The sequence below is a fragment of the Microcaecilia unicolor genome, chromosome 11 (genome assembly GCF_901765095.1).
Source record: "Microcaecilia unicolor chromosome 11, aMicUni1.1, whole genome shotgun sequence".
Lineage (NCBI taxonomy): Eukaryota > Metazoa > Chordata > Amphibia > Gymnophiona > Siphonopidae > Microcaecilia > Microcaecilia unicolor.
In genome coordinates this window covers 71,099,816-71,124,049 of record NC_044041.1, presented here as the reverse complement: position 1 = coordinate 71,124,049, position 24,234 = coordinate 71,099,816, and the positions used below count along the sequence as shown (strand labels likewise).

At 44.0% G+C, this 24,234-nt stretch overlaps 1 protein-coding gene across 1 annotated transcript; it reads left to right on the top strand.

The window, feature by feature from the left end:
- The first annotated feature begins 979 nt into the window (after positions 1-979).
- FGF22 (fibroblast growth factor 22) lies at positions 980-24,234 on the top strand. Its single transcript, XM_030218740.1, has 4 exons — positions 980-1,068; positions 2,787-3,092; positions 19,635-19,738; positions 23,291-24,234. The coding sequence occupies exons 2-4, from the start codon at positions 2,792-2,794 to the stop codon at positions 23,495-23,497; spliced, it is 612 nt and encodes a 203-aa protein (XP_030074600.1). The 5' UTR covers positions 980-1,068; positions 2,787-2,791; the 3' UTR covers positions 23,498-24,234.

Below are 24,234 nucleotides of genomic sequence, written 5' to 3'. Positions count from 1 at the left end.
TTCAGGGCAGCGGCACTACAGTTCCCAGGTTGCAAAGGTGTTACTGGCACAAAGTTTATTCTTCACATTACTCTAAACTAACGCTGTTTATATTCTCATTTGATGTATTTAGATACTCTATCGATTACATTGGCAACACATGCACAAATTCTCATGCCAAGAAAGATTGCCGAGTCTGAGTGGGCAAATGCTTCATATTACTACTACTACTACTTATCATTTCTAAAGCGCTACTTGGAGTGATTTAATGTAATTTAATTTGGCATTTATAACCCGCTGACAAGTTATGCGGTTTACATTTAACAGTATGATGCCCCCCCCCCCCTTTTGCAGCCAAGTGCCATCACAGCCCCCCAAAACAGGCTGCTAGACTGCACACCTTACTCACAAGTCCCAGTCTGGGACTCCCAGAATGTATCGTTAGCAGATGAGAAAAATAAACTGAGGGTTACTGCGGTGGGCAACCAAGGAAATCAGAGCTACCAACTCAGATTTTTTTGGTTCAGGCAGCACCACATTGTTAGACATGTTTTTACTGTCCCTGTTCTGTGCCCAGCTCAGTTCATCCCCATTATATACTGAGATCGCCCCTCACTCCCAAAATACTACACTGTGGCAGAACCTCGTACTTACTGGTTTTGTTAGTGGCATGTGTCATCTTTTGTTTCTTTTTAATAGCGGTTGGAAAGTTTAGAAGGAATGCCCACCAGGGCTCTCCTTTTAGTTGGGTGACATGGCCGGAGGGCAGACCCGTTACCAAATAGGTCAGGGCAGAAGTGCCGCTGATTCATAGCAGCATACACTGTCCAGTACGAAAATTGGAACCAGTCTGGTCGCCAGCTTCTTTCTTCTCTCCACCCTGCAGTGAATTGGGAAAGTGGAATGCTCCTAAGAACTCGCCTTCTCTTGCTGGTGACATCACAGCTTGTTGGTGTGGGAACATCTCTGAAGTCATCATCATATACCTCTGAGATTCTTGTGTGAGAGCATCAGCGGGAGGAGATGGATCTGGAGACAACAGCAGTTCCCAGATCTTGTAGGACTGATACCAGGACTCTTCCTCAACAGGTAATGTGATGGATATTTAAAACAATCTGCAGAGAGCAGCCCTGGAACTCGCTGTCTTTGCACTGGTGGAATCTTCCCAAGAAACAGAGAACAAAGATATTAATCCCTGCCCCAAAATCCAATGGTTTTAAGACAGTTTGAGGAACAGAGATCACAGTGAGAGATAACAATCCTTGTGTGTGAGAGCTCCCTTGGAAAAGAGGGGTGAGGGATAAGGGATAAGGTGTGTATGTGCTGATGGAAGTAGGAGTGAAGGACATAGCTCGTATGTTTAAGGGTTATGTACATACATATATATTGAGAATTACAGAAGCAATTGCAGATAACTTAACATTGAAATGGATACAGAATGGGAGTCAGAAAAAAATGTTTGAAGAATAAATTTAAAAAAATTACAGTAAATATATACTGTATAAAGAAACAGAGAACATTGTAGACCATATTATCAGTGGCTGCATCAGAACTGCCCAAACTGAATACAGGAAGTGATACAACACAGTCACCAGATAAATTCACTGGTACTAATGTAAAAAATATGCATTCAGTGTGACTGAAAATTATTGGGAACATTATGATAAAGTCATAGAAAATGAAAATGCAAAAATATTGTCAGATTTTGGAATCCAAATTGATAGATTACAGTATGCCAAATGTAACTGTGATAGAACTGAAAAATGTATGGATTGTTGCATTATCAATACCAGTTGATAGCTGGGTTGGAGAAAAAGAATTGTAAAAGATCATGAAGTACTGAGATTTACAAACTGGAATTGGAAGAACCTGGAATCTCATGGAGTCTTGCATGATCTTAGAACTGCTTAATCTGGAAGGACTACCACTTTAGCAGCTACAAAAATTAGCTTTATTCGGAACTGCATATTTTCTTCAATGATACGTCTATAATTCTTAGGTGGGACTTGAATTCGTGGACACAACCAGTTAAAAGACTGTAATGGCTTTTCAAGCTTTAAGGATCTCTCTCTGTGTATATATGTGGTTACACACACACACACATATATATATAAGTTTGCTTGTCTTTGTATAACCTAAACTTTATTCGTTTATATCACATGAGATTTGGATGTATATGTTCATAGTCATTCCTGTACACATATACACCGTGATCTAAATGCTCTCATAGGATGAAAAAACAGCACATAGGCACAGTCATGAGTGGGACTCATTGGCTCAATGCCCCGCCTTCTTCCCCTGCCATTGGCTGAAGCGGGACTGGGGCTAGGACTAGGCTGCATCCTTACAAATGGCACTAAGGGGGAGAGGAAGCAGCAGCAGATGCTGGAGGAAAGCCCTCCACAGTGAGCACTGCTCCTCTGTGCTGCTGCCAGGGGGCAACCAGGTAACCTGACCTCCAAACAAGAGCCAAAGCCCAAAGGGCACAGAGATAGAGAGAGAGGTGAGAGGCAAAGACAGATCAGCAAAGGGAAACTTGCAATCTCCACACATTGAATACTGTGTATCTGATAGTTTATGGTACCATCTCCACCAGCACTTTTTGGAGCTTGCAGATCCCCCTCTCCCTCGATCTTCTGTGTGACTCCATCCATGGGATGAAGGGAAATGGTGCAAGGGACCAGAGCTCGCCTTATCAGCTGTATTCTGCAGAAACAGACTACCTTTGCAGGAGTTTGCCTGCCTGTCTAGATCCTATTATCTTTCCCTATTCATGCTAACTCCTCACACCCCCTGCTCTTCCCTAGGCTGCATGTTAGTGATGTGCCCGTGGATACTGACTGATGCCCTCCATGTCTCCATTTCCCTGGCTGTCTCTGTTATTACACTTCTCTCCAGTTCTGTCTCTGGCACCTGGTACTGCCCAGAACTTGCAGTACAAACCTCCCTGGACAGGAGCTTCTTTTTCACCATCAAAAGTCAGCATCCTAGCAGCTATCATCATCTGGAAGGTGACATCCGATGGAGGCAGCTGTACTCTGCAACCAACTACTTCCTCCACATTGACCATTCTGGCAGGGTGGAAGGCAAGAGATGGAAGGACTGCCCAAACAGTGAGTACAGATGCAGCCTTTAGACACAGAGGCAGGAGATAACCTAGTATTCCTATGATGACACTAGGTTTGGTGATTCTGTGCGTGTGGCACACAATAATGTAATATTTCTGTTGGAAAACTCTAGATGTAATATACAGCAGGGCAGTCACAGTGATCACAGTGGGTGTGGGTGTGGCAGAATGGTGTAGTATTCCTATTGAATCGCTGAGGATTTGGCACATTGAAATACAGTGACTTTATAAACATCTTTTATAGATTTTGCTTTATAAGAACTGCCCTGCTGGGTTAGACTATAGGTCAATCAAGCCCAGTATCCTCTTTCTAAACATAGCCAATCCAGGTCACAACTATCTGGCATTATCCCAAAAAAGTAAAAAAAGATTTGAAACTTGCACTGAGCAGGCTGGTTGTTGGGAGTGTGTGGTATAAGAGCAATAGATGGACCAGAACATAGCAATGCACATGTCAAGGCAGACGTAAGCCATGAGCTATGAGCTGTCTCCACATCTGACAGTGAAAAACCTTTAACTGTGTTCATCGCCCTGTGCAAGCTGAGATGAACATAGTCCAGAAATGTGAACAGTTGTTCCAAAATCCATTTCCTTTCTTGACTACAGACTAATTTTGCATATTGCTGTGAAAGGAGCAATTGCAGCATATAGGTAGCCAGGAAAGAAAAGTACAGCGCCCCCCCCCCCCCCCCCATGCAAAGTCCATGGGTGCCAGATAGCTTCACTTTTAAAAGTGTCTATAGGGTTTATAAGTATCTGAAGGGTTTGTCTTTGAAATATGGGTACAAAGTTCCCACAGTGTACGCATCACCTCTACAGAGCACAGGGAAAAGGCAGAAAGCAGATCTATGCATGAATTTGACAATTCAGATTTGTATGCATACTTGACTCCCCCCACCCTTCGGAAAGCTTCTTTCTAACACAGGCAGAAATGCACACACTTACAGGCAGAGGAGAGCAATATTAGACAGGCTGATTTACCCCAGTAAATGATTTTGAACCCCTGGAAGGCATCTTTGGCTAGAGAGGTCATTTGTCCTGTGCTTAAGTATGACAAGGTCAATTTTTATAGGAGCTCAGGACCCTGGCCCTACACTGGGATGGTTCCCATCCCCATCTCTTGCTTTTGGGATATTCAGCAAGGCTTCATTCATTCTTCCAAGTAAAGGCATCAAGGACAACCAACATCAAACTCCAGTAAAGCTCTGGTATATACTTGGGGAAGAGGGGTTATTGAGCAGAGTGGATGGACCAATGGTCCTTGTCTGCTGTCATCTATCATGTTTATGCAAATACAGTTAGAGAGAAATTTACACACAAAATTAGACCTTTTTTGTTAGTCTGTTTTCATACATCTGTGACTAGTTTTTGATAATTATAGCTCTTGAAAGCTAGTCAAATAGTTCAGCAAAAGGGTCTCGTCTACAACGTAAGCATTAACTTTATTTCTATGTATGTAAACAAGCAGGGCAGCCCTGTGGCATTACATGTGTATAGTTGCAGTACATTACTTGTGGGTCTCCTGAAAACCAGATATCTGGAGGGTACCTTAAGAGCTGAATTTAGAACCCCAAAGTTTGCTTTTGGGCAGGTCAAAGTGGAACAAGTGTCATACATATATATATATATAACTGAAAGACAGGTCTAGGGGTCTCTGAAATTGGTGGTGGGTGGCTCCAAACCTCAGTGATCCATTGTCTATGTCCATCAGGAGCAATCGGTGCTCAGTCTGCCCCCCTTCCTCCCTGTGCTGTCCACTTTCCCAGCCATGGCTGTAATCAGTGCTAACCTTTGACCCTGAGGGCTGCTCTGCTTCCTCTGTATCTGCTTGAAACTCTACTAATTGAGTAATGACAGACTTCCTGCTCTCTGATCATAGGCAATGGCTTTGCTTTCATGTCCTGGCTGCCTGGAAACTGGTGGTAGGACACTTAATGAATGAATCAGAAGGATGCTGGAGCTGGACCCCCAGCTCACACTGTACATGGGAGTCTTGGGAGGGAGGAGCAAATGCAGTGAAATGTCCCATTTGCCCTATACTTCCAAAAGATGACAATATTCTCTTTAGAGGACCTCTTGGTAGGTAAAAGTTCGCTATCAGAATGTCTTCTGTCTTTAGATTGGGTGAGAGGCCCATCAGGCATTTTCACATTAACAGAGGCTTTTGATTTTATTTTTAAACTGAAAAGTCTTCTCCTTAGGGGAATGGTCAGTCTGCTTCCTGTAAAGTTACAGGGTATCCTGGTAGATGAAATGAGACCGAAATGGTCCATCAGTCAGACTGGTTTTGTGGCTGAACCCTGCCACGAGTTTGAAGGTGCATTCTGAAGGAAAGTCACAAGCATGGAGAGGCTGAGGCAACAGGAAGGAGAGAGGTATGGGGAAGCTGGGTATATAACCAGCAATGAGGAGGGTGGGGAAGATGAAGTGAGATATGGATGTGGGGAAGAGATGGGATGGAGAGAAAGAGAGTGAAGTCAGAGACTGGGTTCCTCCTCAAGCATAGAAACTCTGCCACATCTTCCTTTTACAGATGCTAATTAATAGGTATGTAAAACATAAATATCCCCCCCCCCACCCCTCAGTGTTTTATTGACTTTAAAAAGCTTCTGACTCCATTTAGCACCCTAGCCTGCATACTGGAAAAGCAGGGATGAGAAATCTCTGATCTAATTAAATCCATCTAGTCATCCATCAGCTGTAAGGTAAAAATGAACACTACGACCAGCCAGCTTCAAGCAGGAAAAAAAAAAACAGAGTAAGACAGGGATGCAGTCTCAGGCCCAGCTTCTAACATATACATAAATGATTTCCCCATACTGCTGGTAATAAATAGAAATATTATTACTTTTAAAGTGGACTGACACGGCTACCACACCTTTTTACCCTTACTACTGGAAAGATACAGAAACGATCCCGATTGTATTGGGTGCCACCCACCAGATTACCAAGTACTTCCAAGCACAACTTGCCATGCTGCCTGTGCATATGAACACTATGAACTCCAGGAGGAGATGCTCTTTGGCACAATGCAAGTGTTGAGATGAGCATTAGCAGTGAGTTTGAGAGGCTGAGATCATCTCCTTAACACCCTGACATAGGTGTGAAGTTAATTTCTGTTGTGAACATAAGAACATAAGAGTAGCCATACTGGGTCAGACCAATGGTCCATCTAGCCCAGTATTCTGTTTTCCAAACAGTGGCCAACCCAATTCAAAAATGCGTGTGATAAACATAAAGGAGTCCTGTTCAGAAGGAATGGCTCCTCAGAAGCTTAGCGGAGATTGGGTGGCATCACCGGTGGTTGGGAGGCGGGGCTAGTACTGGGCAGATTTCTATGGTCTGTGCCTTGAAAATGGTAGATACAAATCAAGGTCAGGTATACATATAAAGTAGCGCATATGAGTTTATCTTGTTGGGCAGACTGGATGGACCTTACAGGTCTTTTTCTGTCATCACCTACTATGTTACAAGTACCTGGCAGAAACCCAATCGTGGCAACACTTCATACTACAAATCCCAGGGCAAGCAGTTGCTTCCCATGTCTGTCTCAATAGCAGACTATGGACTATTCCTCCAGGAATTTGTCCAAACCTTTTTTAAACCCAGATACACTAACCGCCATTACCACCTTCTTCAGCAAAGAGTTCCAGAGCGTAACTATTCATTGGTTGAAAAAATATTTCCTCCTATTTGTTTTAAAAGTATTTCCATGTAACTTCCTCGAGTGTCCCCTAGACTTTATACTTTTGGAATGAGTACAAAAATCGATTTACTTCTACTTGTTCTACACCACTCAGGATTTCGTAGACCTCAATCATATCTCCCTTCATCCATCTCTTTTCCAAGCTGAAGAGCCCTAACCTCTTTAGCCTTTCCTCATACAAGAGGAGTTCCATCCCCTTTATCATTTTAGCCGCTCTTCTTTGAACCTTTTCTAAATCCATTATGTGTTTTTTGAGATATGGTGACGAGAACTGAACGTAATACTCAAGGTGTGGATGCACCTTGGAGCAATACAAATGCATTATAGTATTTTCAGTTTTATTCACCATCCCTTTCCTAATAATTCCTCGCATCCTGTTTGCTTTTTCGGCCACTGCCACACACTGAGCAGAAGATTTTAGCGCATTATCTACAATGACATCCAGATATTTTTCTTGAGTGCTGACCCCCAGGGTGGACCCTAGCATCGGGCAACTGTGATTCAGATTATTCTTTCCAATGTGCATCACCTTGCATTTGTCCACATTAAATTTCATCTGCCATTTGGTTGCCCAGTCTTCCAGTTTCCTATGGTCTTCCTGCAGTATTTCACAGTCCGCACATGTTTTAACAACCTTAAATAGTTTTGTATCATCTGCAAATTTGATCACCTCACTCGTCGTTCCGATTTCTATATCATTTATAAGTATGTTAAATAGTACCGGTCCCAGTACAGATCCCTGCGGCACTCCACTGTTCACCCTCCTCCATTGACAGAAATGGCCATTTAACCCTGCCCTCTGTTTTCTGTCCAATAACCAATTCCTAATCCACACCAGAACCTTGCCTCCCATCCCATGACTCTTTGGCAAGAGTAAAATTAACCCAAGACATTAGCTCTGGCGGGGTCAGGTCATTTTATTCCCTACACCAAAAAAATCTGCAGGAGAACTCAAACTTGCAGAAGACTTACAGTACAGCAAATCCTTGGCCCTATGTAAATCTAGAAGAGGCAAACAAGTTATGAATTTTCAGAAAAAGCAAAACAATCTCCACAGAAACTCAAATTTGACATAAATAGCTAAAAGCTAGTGTTGACTATGCTAACCTCAGTCTGACACTGAGTGAATTTGGGAGTTTTAAACTGGCTATAAAGACACAAGAAAAGCCATGCTGTCTAAGACCAAGACCAAGGTCCATTGAATCCAGCATCTTCTCTGCAGCAGGGACCAAGGTCACAAGTGACATATTGCAGGGGCAAAGTCAGATACCCAATTTTGTCCTGATCTCCCCAATACCTTTAAATCCTTTAGGTCTTCGCCGACAGCAAGCAGCAACACATTCCCCCTGCTTGTGCCGACTCTGAGCCTTCCCTCTGATGCAACTTCCTGGTCCCACAAACTGCTCGCTGTTGGCGAAGACCTAAAGGATTTAAAGGCACTGGGGGAAGGGGTTTGGGGGAGTGAAGTTAAGTAACACCCCCTCCCAATCTCCTGGAGGGAGAGATGCCAGTTTTTAGCTTGTGGGGATTGAGGATCCTGCCAGCTACATCACTGTTGTGCCGCTGCTGAGTGGGCCTGAGTCCAAAGTGGATGGGCCTGTGCACACCCAGGCCCATCTGTGGCTATGCCACTGACATATAGTAACATAGTAAATGACAGCAAATAAAGACTGGCACGGCCCATATAGTTTGCCCAAAAAGTAGATCTGTTTCCCTTAGTTAATTTTTTAATGGGCTTATCCTCCAGTAACCAGGGCTGTTGAGAGAGAAAGTTGGGCCCGGGGCAAACAATCTTGAGGGCCCCACCATCGCCCCTGTGGTCTGCCACCTCTGTCCCTCTCCACCTTGCCTGCTTACTGGCATCTCTCTCCCTTTCTGCACACAGGCTGGCATCTTCTACCCTTCTTTCCTCCCCCCCCCCCCCCCCCCCCACCATGGGCTGATATCACTGTCGTCCTTCCCTCCTTCTCTTCGGCGGCCGTCCATTGTTTGTGCGGGCTGCCGGCAGCGTCAGTAAAGAAAGCAAGCTGCCTCTAGCTGGCCCTGGAAATATTCCCTCTGCTATGTCTCACCTACGCGGACACAGGAAGTTGTATCAGAGAAGACAGGACACAGCAGATGGAACGCTTTGGGGGCCAGCCAGAAGGTGCTTACTCTCCTTATCGACGCTGCGGGCAGCCTGCAGAAATGATGAAGGACCACTGAAAGGGAAGGAAGGAAGGATGACAGCGATATCGGACCACAGAGGGCACTTCTAGGTTTTTATGGCCAGCGCTGGGCCCTCCTTGGTGGCCGGGCCCGGGCAATATTGTTCCACTTGCCCCCCCCCCCCTCTCAGCAGCCCTGTCAGTAACTTGTACATCCCTCTTTTGAAACTCACACGTTGGTTGTCTTAACCACAGATTCCACAGCTTAACTAAGTGCTGCAGGAACAAAAATAACTTACTTGAATTTGTTTTCAGTCTGCCAGTCATTAGTTTAATGGATTGTCCTCTTGTTTCATGTTATTAGACAGGTTTAACAACAGCCCCTATTTAACTGTGCCAGGCCACTGATGATCCTATGAACTAATATATCTCTTTGGTCTATTCTCCAGGCTGAAGAGCACTAACATTTTTATTTCCTCGTCATAAGCAATGTGCTCTATCCACTTTATAAGTTGTCATCCTTCTCTGATCCTTTTCTAGTTGCACTGTATTTTTTTTTTTTTAATAAATAGGACACACAATACTCAAGGTACAAATGCACCAGTGACCTGTACAGAGGTATAATGATATTCTCTATCCCTTGTTTAATAATCCCTATCATTTTATTTGTTTGTTTGTTTGTTTTTTAACAACTGTGGCACACTGTTCACAATGACTCTGTGATCTTAACTCAGAATGCAGCATTTTGCACCTGTAGATGGGATCATTTTTCCCTATGTGCATCAATTTGCACTTGTCCACATTAAATTTCATCTGTCATTTAGACGCTCAGTCTCAAAAGATCCTTCTCCAAATCCTCACAATCTTCTGCAATGTTAATGACTTTGAATACAACCCTTTAGTGTCCAATGTTCCTGTAATAAGCCATATGGGAACAGATTGATGGGAACATTGGACACTAAAAGGTCAATGTCATCTGCAGATCTGATCACCTCGCTTGTCATTCCGATCTCCAGATCATTTATGAGTATGTAAATCAGCACAGATCCCAGTACAGACCCATGGGGCATTCCACTACTGAGCTTTCTTTAAATTTGGAAAACATAGTCATACTCTTCTGTCTTTTATCCCATTTTCAATCCACAACAGGGTATTTATTACCTCTTAACCCATGACATTCAGTACCCTAAGGAGCCTCTCATGAAGGACTTAAACATCTGAAAATCCAAAATACACTATATTAACCAGTTCATCTTTATCCACCTTGGAGAAAAGACAGCTGAGGGGAGATATGATAAAGGTCTATAAAATAATGAGTGGCGTGGAATGGGTAGTTGTGAATCGTTTTACTCTTTCCAAAAATACTAGGACTAGGGGGCGTGCGATGAAGCTACAAAGTAGTAAATTTAAAACGAATTGGAGAAAAATTTTCTTCACTCAATGTGTAATTAAACTTTGGAATTAATTGCCAGAGAATGTTGTAAAGGCAGTTAGCTTAGCAGGGTTTAAAAAAGGTTTGGCAAGCTTCCTAAAGGAAAAGTCCATAGACCATTATTAAAAATTCACTGCTTATTTCTGGGATAAGCAGCATAAAATGTATTGAACTTTTTCGGGATCTTGCTTGGTATTTGTGACCTGGATTGGCCACTGTTGGAAACAGGATGCTGGGCTTGATGGACCTTTGGTCTGTCCCAGTGTGGCAATACTTATGTACTTATTCACCTGTAAAACAAAGAAAAAAAATTAATAAACAGGTAAGGCAAGCATTGCTTTTGCTGAACCCATAATGATTCCTTTCCAGTAAGCTGTATCCATCTTATGTGGTCAGTAATTTTGCCTGGCCACAATGTCAGGCTCCCCAGTCTGTGGATCAGCCCTGGAGCCCTTTTAAAAAATGACCATACACTGACCACCTTCCAATTCTCACAAACTGTAGATGATTTTAATGATAAGGTGTAGATTACTAGTAACAGGGTAGCATGGAGCAGTGGAATATCTTTTTGGCTGGAGGGGTTCAAAACAAACCTCAAGTCCCCTACCCAAGCTTAGTTGCTGATGCTGTATTGTCAAAATGTTGGTAGATCCTATGGGTGAGTAATTTCATATCTGGGACTCTGGGGAAACTATTATTAAAATTCTTTGATAACATCATTCAACCAGTCCTGTTATAGGTGAATGAGATCTGGGGTCAGACCTCACAAAAAATCCCAAAAGAAATCCTGCAAACAAACATTCTGCATCTTAATAAAAGGTACAGAACAGTAGTACGCCTTCGCCATTTATTATTCACCCTACAAAAAGAATATTCAAAATTCTGGTTTCACCTCAGTAACAGACACAAACTCCCTCCACTACTAGGAATTCTAGAAAATACACACAGTTTTACTAAGGCAGGCCTTGTCAGACTAAACTGATTGAATTTCTTTGACTGGATTCCAAGAGAATTGGATTGAGAGAGAGTGCTAGATGTGGTGTACTTAGACTTTAGCAAAGCCTTTGACATAGTTCTGCATAAGCAACTAATAAATAAACTAAGGGTCCCTTATACGAAGTGGCGGTAAGCCCAATGCTGGCTTACCGCTCGCTAAAAGGGAAGCATCACTGAGCTACCACAGCAGCCTAGCAGTAGTTCCAACCCCCAGTGCACACCATTTCCAGTGCTGCGAAAGTATTTAAATTTTTGTAGCGCTGGTGTGTACCCAGCAGTAATCGGTTACCGCCGTGTTAGTACGGGAGCCCTTACCACTACCTCAATGGGTGGCGGTAAGTGCTCCCCAGCCCCAAATGGCTATGCGGCAAGTGGTTCACTTGCTGCGTGGCCATTTCTTTAAGAAAAGGGAAACCTGCCTTTTACCCGCTGTGGTAAAAGAGGCCTCAGCACATATCAAAAAACACACACCAGCACAGACCCCCTTTTGCCGCAGCTTTGTAAAAGGACCCTAAGTGCCCTCAGTATGGGCCCTAAACTGACTGGCTGGGTTAGGAACTGGTTGAGGCAACAGAGGGTAGTGGTAAATGCAGTTCACTCTGAGGAAAGGGGTATTATCATTGGTGTGCTGCAAGGTTCGGTTCTTGTTCCGGATCTAAAGCGATATTGCTGAAGGGCTGTCTGGTAAGGTTTGCCTCTTTGCGAATTACACCAAAATCTGCAATAGGAGATCCCCAGTGGTGTGGATAACACGAGGAAGGACCTAGCAAAGCTCCTTGTGACTCTGGGCAAGTAACTCCATTGCCCCATGTACAAATAAGTATATGTATGTATCATGTAAACCACTTTGAATGTAATTGCAAAAAAACACATTCATGTGGAATATCAAGTCCCATTTCCCTTTCCTAGTTCTGACTGAAGACAATACCTTCAAAAAGGTAAACAGGATGGAGGCGGCATCTAAAATGGAACAGCCTCCTGGTGGAGGTAGTGGAAATGAAGGGCTATCTGAATTCAAGAAAACATGGGAGAGGAAGGATGAGCAAACTGGATAGGCCATATGTTGTCATGTCCTATCTTTCTGTATACACTTAACATACATGTACAGGCCTACCCTAGCAAACCAGTAACAGCTACAACCCAGCTTAAACAAACTGGCAATGAAATACTGCAGTGTGCTCTAGAACAGCACATCTCTTGCACTGCTACAGATCCTTACATAGAAATTATATGTGAGTAGAATAATTAATGCCAGTCACACAGAGCATAGACCAACCTTCACCAGACACAGAATGAGTGATAACAGACTAGAAATTGGAACAGAAATGTATCTCTTTCCGTGCTGTGCAAAATAGAAAGATACCAAAGAGGCGCATTTCTCAGAAATCACAGAGTATAATCCTGGCAGAAATGGCAGCACAATCTGTTGTATCCTGCCATCAGGTGAGAAATGGGCCTTGACCAGGGGGCAATGTGGATCAGCACCAGAACCTGGAATCAGTCCTTAATTCTCTTCTGTACCATGCAGTTCTTTCTTTGTATCACTTCATGTGGTATTTTCACTCCAGCACATAGCCACATTGTCAAGCAGGAACCAGAGATCCAGAGATAAGAGTGTTCCAGGCTGGAGATTTTGGGACAGTTCTGAATTTGACCATTGCATTATGGGACTTGCAGCACTGATTTCAATGGACAGGATCAGGTACTACAAATCCCCATACTGTTTTGGGATGTAAGTTCAAAACCAGGACTGTCTCTAAATATCCAGCCTGGAACTGGATAATTTGGCATCTCTGAGGAATAGAAATCACGGATGCAATGTGTGAAAGTTCCAGAATGTTCCATACAGTTTTCCTCCTCCTGAGACTTGTCACTGCCCACAGAAGCAAAAGCCAGCATAAATAGAGAAACCTTACCTACAGATGCCAAACACACATCCATACATCTGGTTATTTTAATTAAGGATCCAGCAGGTTCCTCTCTGCATACACCTGCACAGATAGTTTAATCTACTCTTTAAGACCTCTGAGGGAGATCCTTTAATCTCCCTGGGAAAGTCATTTCAGGGCCTGACCCCTCACAGTTAAAGATCCAGCTAATGTTGAACTGTGTTCTATACCCTACTACAGTTGTAAATCCTTTATTTTTTCATCCTTCCTTTATGTACTCATCCTCTCCCTCCTTCTTGTAGCTCACAGAATGGTCCGTGCACAAGAGAAGATAAGGGCATTCTTCCTTATCACAGTACCATGACGTAGGATTTGGGACACGATGTAGGGGCATTTCTGGAATGAGGTTCAGACACAACCACTCCAAGGCCTTTCCAATGCCAAGGAGGGTGCTGGGCACTCGTCAGACGTCCACTGTCTGAATATGAAAGTAATTTGGTTCCTATGGTCAGTAGACAGCAGCCCTTCTTATCTGAGAGCAGGATTGCTCAAGGTCACTTTATTTAAATCCTCCCAAGAACGCTTCCTTCCATATGTTTAAACAATCTCATAGCCCCTGGGTAAATCAGAGTTGCTACAATCCTATGATTTTACAGCAGGGCTTGTCTATATGGTGGATAATCAACATAAAGAGAAACCTGAAACGTAAAATCTTGCAAAGGAAGTGTGAGCGCTCATATAGAATCTCAAGCCAAGCAACACTACATTGCATGAATATTGTTGCTTTCTGCAGTATCTCACCACATCAGCTTGCCTCACACACTGCTACAGAGATCCCTTTGTTGGCAGGGATTTGAAAGCAAACTCCAGGTCTCCCTCCCTCTCCTTATTCTGAAAATCAGAGACAGAACCAGTGCAAGGGTATTAGATGTCCGAGGCAAACCTTTAGTCTTGCACACCCTCTATTAACTTTTAGGCCCTTAGACTTCTGCCCCCCCCTTGAGATTTTTTACAATTAAACTCAATTATGATTACCCCAATACCATCCTTCCAAAAACAATCCTGTAAGAATGCACAAAGGTGTACAAGTATACAATGATGGTTTTTGAATTTGTATGCCTATCAGAGTCTATTGTTTAGCTTTGAATGCTGCTACCTTTTGCCACCCTGCTGCTTTAGACAACCAATGAGTTTGCATAAAAGTTAAGCCAGCCCTAGAGACAGTACTCAGAACCAGGTTATTGGGTTTTGAAAAGGAGGGTGAGCAGAGGCCCTGATAAAAGTTGCCTCTACCACCACCTCGAGTCAATGTGGTAATTGGCCCTATTATATCCTCCCCCCCCCCCCCCAGCAAAGTGCTGCTCATCTGTGATCTGGGGGCCTCTTTTCCATAAGCCAATCAAGCCTCAGAGATTAATAACAGGATCCTTTGTGGGATTCTGAAGTCAAGAGGCAGAAGAGACTGAACAAAACAAGCAGGCCTGTGTTCCCTTTTGTCCATAAGAAGTTCTGTATTTGCTCCTTGGGCCAGCTAAGGATGGAGATACCTGCAGGTTGGAGTCTCAGTCATATTAATGTCACACATTGGCTGGAACACAAGAGTGTCCATGAGGGAGTGACAGTCAGCCTGCCAGCAGTAATTGAGCTAGAGAGGGTAATATTAAAACAGAGACCTCAGAAAGGTGGTACATGAAGACTCAAAGCATGTCACTCAGAAGAGGCTGGTTCAAATTGAGCTGGAGACTCAGAAAAACAGGACACTCCAGGTAAAAAAATACAACAAAATAGAAAAAACAAAAAGGGGGCATTCTTGGCAGAACACAGACAGGACTGCCAGTTAGAAAGAACTACATTCCAGAGTCTGGAGGTCAGAGGATCAGATAAGGTGTAATTTTGCACAGAGATCTGGACCCAAAGTCTAGCCTAACTTTAATCTCTCAGGAATAGAGACTGAGGAGCTGTAAAACCTTCTTTATCCCTCAACTCAGGGTCACTGCAGGAAACAGTATCCTGCAGTGACCCAGTGAAGTGGAGTTGTTAGTGCAGCGGATTTTGAGCCTGGGAAACTGGGTTCAATTCCCACTGCAGCTCCTTGTGACTCTGGGCAGGTCACTTAACCCTCCGTTACCCCAGGTACAAATACGTACCTGTATATACCATGTAAACTGCTTTTAATATAGTTGCAAAAACCACAGAAAGGCGGTATATCAAGTCCCGTTTCCCTTCCCTCATTAAGTACCAGTCCATACACAGGATAGTTTAATTCTGTGGTACCTGAAGAAAGGGGTTTCAGATTCTCAAGCTGTACTAATGGGACAATGTCTCCAAATGAGTTAGTTTTACACATAGCATGACAGTAATGAACTTAAGCTAGGGTATGTGGGGTATTATCTTGGTCTCTCAAATTTATTGCTAAAGTTCACTGGACTGCAGGGAACACAGGCCTGCTTGTTTTGTTCAGTCTCATCTGCCTTTTGACTTCAGAACAACAATGTATTACTTAGATTGTAAGCCAATAGGGACAGACCCAGTACCTGTAAAGTGAAGCTGTAAACCGCTTAGGTCTAAGCAGTATATAATCAAATGAATTAATGTACTGCATCATGTCAAAGAGAGCTTCCTTCTGGAGTTCATAAGATGTAGCATATGCAGACAACCTATCCAAGTGTGCTTGAAAATTCATAAGTACATAAGTATTGCCATACTGGGAAAGACCAAAGGTCCATCGAGCCCAGCATCCTGTTTCCAACAGTGGCCAATCCAGGTCACAAATACCTGGCAAGCTCCCAAAAATGTACAAAACATTTTATACTGCTTATCCCAGAAATAGTGAATTTTCCCCAAGTCCATTTAATAACGGTCTATGGACTTTTCCTTTAGGAAGCCGTCCAAACCTTTTTTAAACTCCGCTAAGCTAACCGCCTTTACCACATTCTCTGGCAACGAATTCCAGAGTTTAATTACCTGTTGAGTGAAGAAAAATTTTCTCCAATTTGTTTTAAATTTACTAAACGGACTTGGAAAACTCCAAAATTCCAGGAATAACATGTATAGAATGTTTGTACGTTTGGGAAGCTTGCCAGGTGCCCTTGGCCTGGATTGGCCGCTGTCGTGGACAGGATGCTGGGCTCGATGGACCCTTGGTCTTTTCCCAGTATGGCATTACTTATGTACTTATGTACATTGTAGCTTCATCGCATGACCCCTAGTCCTAGTATTTTTGGAAAGCGTGAACAGACGCTTCACATCTACCCGTTCAACTTTACTCATTATTTTATAGACCTCTATCATATCTCCCCTCAGCTGCCTTTTCTCTAAGCTGAAGAGCCCTAGCCGCTTTAGCCTTTCCTGATAGAGAAGTTGTTCCATCCCCTTTATCATTTTGGTCGCCCTTTTAATCAAGCCCGTGGCACCCGGTATGATGGAAAATATTTCTCGATTTCTGCTGCATTGCTATTAGAGGGAACTCAGAGCCTAACTCACTTTTTAAAAGAGCAGATCAGCAGTAACACAAAATAAGCAATATTTTCAAATATCATCCGGATGACACAGCCTATGTGTAGAATCTTTGTGAGCTGGTTTATCTTTGTAGCAGAATTAGCCAAAGAGGAGTCTGGAAGAACCAGCACCAAACAGCTCCTGCACAGGATCCAGGTCTCATTTCACTCTTAATAAATCAGAAACATCTTCAACCCCTGGTTTGAAAACCATTTCAAATGAATTATGATGTGTATTGTGCAACTTATTTCTATACTGCCCACCTTCAAAAGAAAAAAAAAAAAAAGGACAGCATCCAAGCTACTGGTGAGATCTCTAATACAGTTCTCACCAGCTTTTTCAGAATCACTACTGCCTTATCAAGGCAGTACATGTAATCTGTGGGCAAGTGCCTGCTACTCTAGAGGCTGACCAAATTTCGGTTTCAGTACCAAAACCGACCTGAAATCCAAATTTGGTGTTTCGATTTCAGCCGAAAATACAAGTGTGTTTCGGCTACAACTGAAACAGTGCAGTCGCCCTGAAATTTGTGCAACCCCCGAACAGGAGCAGCTCTCCTCCAGTCTCCCCCCACACCTCCCCAGGGCCTACCTTACAAGCATTATTAGTGTAGTCAGGGCGGGAGTGATCCCACTCCCTCTTGCCCTTGCCACGGCAGCACTGGACCACCAATGCTGGTAAGGTACATCCTGTAAAGGAGGGAGGCCTAGGAGTGGTGGTAGGGGTCCAGGAGGAGTGACCTAGAAGAGAAATTGCTCCTGTTTGAGGGGAGGGAAGGGACACAGAGTTGATTAGAGGCAGACTGTTTTGGTTATGGTTTTAACTGAAACTGAGCGACAGAATTTGGTTGCAGGTTTGGTTTCTCACCGAAACTGAAAAAAAAAATGGCTTTGGTCAGCCTCTATGCTGCTCCCAGAAAAACCACTTCACAGGCACAGAAATATAACTCGACTATTAATGACTAACTGAGCCTGAATTAGCTTAAAAATTGGCTTAGAATCGGGGCCTTTGCTGCTTGCTGGATGTCAGCACAGGAACTTAGGAGGAAAGAACCCTTCTGGCTCTTTGCTTATCCAAGTTATTATTATGACATTTGTATCCCAAATTATCCCAAACAAGCTCAGGTTCAATCATGTGGCTTACATTCAAGAAAATACATTAAAAATATAATACAGTCAGGTAATTAATTATGAGTTCAGTGAGGGGGCTGGGGAACATATCTCCAGGCTGCCTGCTGTTAGCCAAGAATGCAAACCTCTCTCCAGGCACAGGACCCAACCCAACTCCTGTAATTCCAGGAAGGAAACCTACGTTCAAAACTGGAGCTGCTGCAGAGTGATGTGTGGTTCAAGACACAAGGACTGCCAGCATAATGGCTTTTGAATCCTAGAATCTACACACAGAGCAGAGATTTTTCACTAGGTGTCACAAAAGTGCCAGTACTGCCAAGGCTCTGATCAGAGCTCTCTCCTCTGCCATTACAGAGCTGAGTTCAGTCACACAGATTAGTGAGCATCCTGCAGTGGGGAAGACCATAAGCAGCACCATAGTCTCACCTAACATAAGAAGCAGAGAGAGGGATTCCACAGCCTGGCCTCTGCATCCTTTCCTGTGGGTATCTATCAACAGTCTAAGGGGGAGAAAGCAGAAGCAAAGAACTGACAGGCCAATGATCAGAAGCACTAGAGGCTATTAGCACCATTCTAGGCCCACATTTGCTACCACCCCATGATCAGAGCCCCCCCCCCCCCCCCAGCGTGTGACATAATGCACTTGCAGGCTGTGACTGCAAGTAGCATGCAAATGAATGCTAAACAGGTATTTTATTATTCCTCCCCAGTGATCAGTGGGCAGTGCACCAGACAAGAGAACTACCCGCAGCAAACCCTACACCAGCTTGTAGCTGGTGTTAGGGTTTATAGAATATTGGGGAGGAATGGTGAGCCCTGACCAGAATGCATTTGCATGCTAGCAGGCCCCCCCATCCCCCCAATGGAAACCCCCTCCACAGGAACCCCAAGCCAGCGACATGGTGGCTAGAGGTTCAGTGGATCTCCTATCCCTTGACCTCCCCCCCCCAACACGTTCACAGGGGGCTGGAGATCCAGTGGATCTCCAGCCCCCCCCCCCCCAGCACCCAAAAAGAAGCCCTGGTGGTCCAGTGGGCTGCAAACACAAGCCCCCCCCCCCCCCCAGCCTGGTGGTCTCGTGGCCTCCTTCCTCACCCCCAAGTGGCAGAGGAAGGAGTATACTCCCTCCTCTTTCAGCCCTGCCTAGGGCATCCTGGGATGCGCTGGGTGGGGCTTCACCACCATATAAGGGAAAACAGCCTGGACCTGTCAAACAAGTGTGAGAGGATTGTGTCTAAGCACATGCTTGCTCAGGCACAATCCTCCCACACTTTTACCCTATGCATGCTATTATCTCTGATCATAGGGGCAGTAAAGCCCCGCGCTGTTCCAGTGCTATTTTTAGAGCACTGGTTGGAACAATGTGGGGCTTTAGCTCATCTGCACCTGAATGAGAATTCATTGCCAGAGAATATGGTAAAAGCAGTTAGCTTAGCGGGGTTTAAAAAAAAGGGTTTGCATAGCTTCCTAAAAGAAATGTCCATAAGCCATTATTAAAATGGAAGAGGAAAATCCACTGCTTATTTCTGGGATAAGCAGCATAAAATGTATTGTACTGTTTGGGGATCTTGCCAAGTGCTTGTAACCTAGATTGACCACAGTTGGAAACAGGATGCTGAGCTTGATGGACCTTCGGTCTGTCCCAGTATAGCAACACTTATGTACCCCCCCCCCCCCCCCCCCCATAGTCTTCCTCATTTTTTAACCCCTCATCTCTTTTTCCTCCTCAGGTGTGTTGGAAATCCGCTCAGTAAATGTGGGTGTCGTTGCCATTAAGTCTGTGCACACAGGGCTGTTTCTTGCCATGGATAAGCACGGGAAGTTGTATGGGACGGTACGTATATCACCTGCCTCTTTCCAGTGCACACTGCTATAGCTGTGGGGAGAACGCAGGGTATCCCAAATCACAAGACTAAAGAAAGAAGGAACTGGGCTGAGCTAATCCTATTAGAAAGCTTTCAGGATCCTTCCTAGGACTGCCTTTCAATTTTACTAGCAGAGAGGAAAAAGAGCCTTTGTTATTATCATATTATTATACTTTTTTTTTTATAATACTACAAGCTGTACACAGCACAGTGTTAGGTACAATATATCTCTACCTTAAAGGGGTTTACAATCTAAGGGCAAGATGCACTAAACGAGGCTTTAACGAGCCTTTAACAAACAATTTTCCTACCCTGGCATGCATTAAAGCCCAATTTCCGACGACGGTAGCAACAAACGAAAATGGAATGCAGATGAGCAAATTGTGTAGAAACCCTATTGAAATGAGATGCATCAAAGTTTACCGCTTGCCCTAATGCTGGAAAACTACGGGAAAGCTAATGAGAGGTCTGTACCTCTCATTGGGGCTGCGCTGGATCGAAAATTTGTCAAAAATGTATGTCATATACGCCACCCGAAGACACCGTGCTGCTCACCTCCCCGTTTTTCAATCAGCTGATATCAGAGAGTGCAGTTGAAATCGTCCATCACAAAAATAGCCTTCCATTTTGGCCAAATAATAAAAACTTCCTTTTTGGCCGTGCTTCACTCAGCTGAGAGACCTGGAAGTCTCTGAGCCAATCACAGCGCACTTAACTGAGGTAAACGCGCTGTGATTAGCTGAGACTTCCAGATCTCTTAGCTGACTGTGAAGCACAGCCAAAAAAGACGTTTTTATTATTTGGGTGTGAATAATGGCCAAAATGGAAGGCTATTTTTGTGATGCACGCTTTCAACTGCACTCTCTGATATCAGCTGATTGAGAAACAGGGGTGAGCGGCGCAGCATCTTCGGGCAAGGTAATATAGGTTTGGCGATTGTGCGCATGTGTTTCCTATACCGCTGGCGGGGATTACACCAGATTAACAATACTTTCATGCATCCGACGTTTGAATACCGCGCCAAACATGTGCGTCTTTTTTTTTTTAGTGCATCCTTCGTTTTTTTCTAAAACGGTAATGACCTTTACGTTTTCATTTGTTTTACGTTTTGTTGATGCATCTTCCCCTAAGTGGGTATCTGAGGCAGTGTGTGATAGTGACTTGGCCAAGGTCACAAGTAGTAGTAGTTGCAGGAGCAGGATTTGAACCGTCATCCCTGTTTTTCAGCTAATTGCTGTAACCCAGGGGTTCTCAACCCAGTTCTAAGGACACACCCAGCCAGTCACATTTTCAGGATATGCATGACATAAATGTTCATGCACTACCCTCCACTGAACGCAAATGTATTTCATGCATATTCATAGGTATCCTGAAAACTTGATTGGCTAGATGTGTCCCGAGGACTGGGTAGAGAATCACTGTTCCAACCAGTAGTGCACATCCAAATTTAAACACATTTTCTGAGTTTGAGACAAATTGAGACTAGTTGTTTTCTGCGACCATTCTCCCTATAAACACGCTGCTAGGATTATCTGCTTGAAAATGACAGGTGCTTAGATCCAGAAATATGCAAAGTATGATGACTTATGTATGTACAGTGTGACATCAATATTCAGTCATGCACTCTCTCTGTTTAAAGATGATACCACTGCTGTCAGCACCATTGAATATGGTGCTTGTTTGCCAGCACTAAACTTTAAAAGTTACTGCTTTAACAACTGAACTCTGGTTAAAGGGTAAATAGTAACCTATAAATATATATTCTAAACTTTATTGACATAAGTATTGCCACACTGGTACAGACCAGAGGTCCATCAAGCCCAGCATCCTGTTTCCAACTGTGGCCAATCCAGGTCACAAATACCTGGCAAGATCCCGAAAAGGTTCAATACGTTTTATGCTGCTTATCCTAGAAATAGCAGTGGATTTTCCCCAAGTCAATTTAATAATGGTCTATGAACAAGATTTAAGGAACAAGAATGGTCTTGGGAAAAAAATCTTCCGAGATCAACAGCCAAACTCTCTGAATGGGAACTGGCACTGTAGCCTTAAGACTCCAGGCTCAGATCCCCCATTCTCTGGGCCACAGGAGGCTTTCTCAAGTGAGGAACCCTTGCCAGCTGAGTGGCACAGAGGATGTGCCCGGGACATAGGAGCCAAGTTTTCAAAATGATTGGGAGTACTAAACCCAATGGAAATGACCCCTCCCCTGCACACATTCAAGGACTTTGGTCAATATTGGGGGTGCTCAAGCACCCACAGTGCTGGTACCTATAGCCTGAGAAAAGGCACCCCCCCTCCAGCCTTGAGCAGACAGAAGCCTGAAAGCATACATCCCTGAATTAATAAAAGAGACAGGTTTAAAATCTACAACGGTGTGTCCCTGTAATTAAGTCTGGGTTTTAAATTAGTTACTGGAAGCACAGATCACTTGGGAAGGGCAAGTTAAATACCAGAGAAGCCTGAAAGCTTCTGACAACATGTGAATCATGTCACATAGCCCAAATATTAACTATGAATCAGGCCTTTGGTGTTTTGCATCAGCAAAGAGCATTTCCTGGCCTTTCCTGTCCACAGCGGCACCCTAACCCTCACTGTGCCATTAAATCCAAGCTCTCCTAAAAAGACAGAGAGCCAGACCAACGTGTCTCATCTGTACGGAAAGAATAAGAAACTGGCAGCCATAAATATCTGGAGACAGAGCAAGAGAAAAGAAGGGACTATCTATACCTAATTTGAAATGTACAAAGTAGTGTGTCAATGCTGTGTTTAAAAAGGGGTCCTAGATACTGGTGGATAGGCATATTTCCTATTTTTCACTGAAGGCGGGGGGGGGGGGGGGGGGAATAATTTGAACAATTGTTTACATCTGATTCTGTTGACTGTTTTTGCCTATTTTTATTAACATCGAACTTCCGTAAATCTCTGAAGACATATCTCTTTAACAAGGCCTACAAAGAGAACCCTTAGCTTAACTTCACAACTCCACCAAATTACCTACCTCAGAAAATCATCTTTCTATAACTATTTGCTTAGATCTCTCTTCCTATCTATAATCTTTTTGCATTACCAATTGTATTTGACATCCTGGAATGGTGACGCCATAACAGGTCTCTGTAAGCCATATTGAGCCTGCAACTAGGTGGGATAATGTGGGATACAAATGCAATAAATAAATAAGTTGGCCTCACCTGTGGTTTCTCCACAGCTCTGTTTCCTTTCTATCCATCCTCTGGCCTATAGAAGAAGGACACAAAGCTGTACTCCCCACCCCACCCCCTTGATTCTAATCCCTAGATCTGCTGTAGACCTGAGGGCCAGCTGATTTATCTTCTGACAAGAGCCCCTCCTCCTTTGTGGGCCAACTGTGTGGAGTCCAGGTATCAAATCTGGCTCCATGTCTGTCTCTAATGAGGCAACATTCTCAATCTAAGTGGAGCTGTGACAAAGTTATTCTGTAAAAGAAAGGCTATGTCCCCCGAAGAATCATTCTCATGTTGTGTCCCTTTCTCTCCTCTCAGAAGCTGTACAGTCCAAACTGCAAGTTCAAGGAGCGCATCGAGGAGAACGGTTACAATACGTACGCATCCCTACCCTGGAGGCACCGCAGACGACCCATGTTCATCTCTCTGAACAGTAGAGGCAGACCAAGCAGAGGCTACAAGACCAGCCGAAAACACTCTTCCACCCACTTCCTGCCCATGCTGCTTCCCCCTACCACCAGCTGACATTTCACAAGCAGAAGATTTCAAATAGTTGGGAATATTTATATTTTGTAATAAAAGTGCCAAGTACCCTGGGAGTCTACAGTGTTAGAGAGCAGGAAGCTGAAGGCTGTCTTCCCTGAGAGGTGCAGAGCCGCTGGGCTCTTCCGAGTCTGGCCAGAACATAGTGTACCTGGATTCCTGAGCACTTGTGGTTGTACTGCACAAGAAGACAGAGACTGTAATTCTATACACACCTGCTTTTCTGTAACAGGACATGAACACAGCCATGCAGAGAATGTGTGTAATACAATAAAATGCAATGTGATGTCACAGGCCAGGCACAGCTACCTCCAGCACTGCCAACAAACAAAGTAACAGGGATATATCATGCAACATAGTATGCTCCTGTGATTTATTCACAGCCTGCCCCATTCCCTCATGGGCTCAGGTGACAATTAAAGAAAACAAGCCTATCTTGCACGTACAGAGGGGTAAACCTCAGCAAGCCCCCTCCGCCAAATAGCCCTGAACATCTAGACGATCCTAAGAGGAACTAATACTTTCATTTGGTCTAGAATGACTGGGTAACCACTGACCTATACTAAACCACTAGGGCTCTCAAACAGATCGACTTTTCATGAAATTAAAGTATTCAGGCCACCGCTGCATGCACAGAGTCACTGCAGGCATTCTGAAAGCCAAATCCATTCACAGGAACAAACTCTCCTAACTGCACCCCCCCCCCCCCTCTCTTTCAG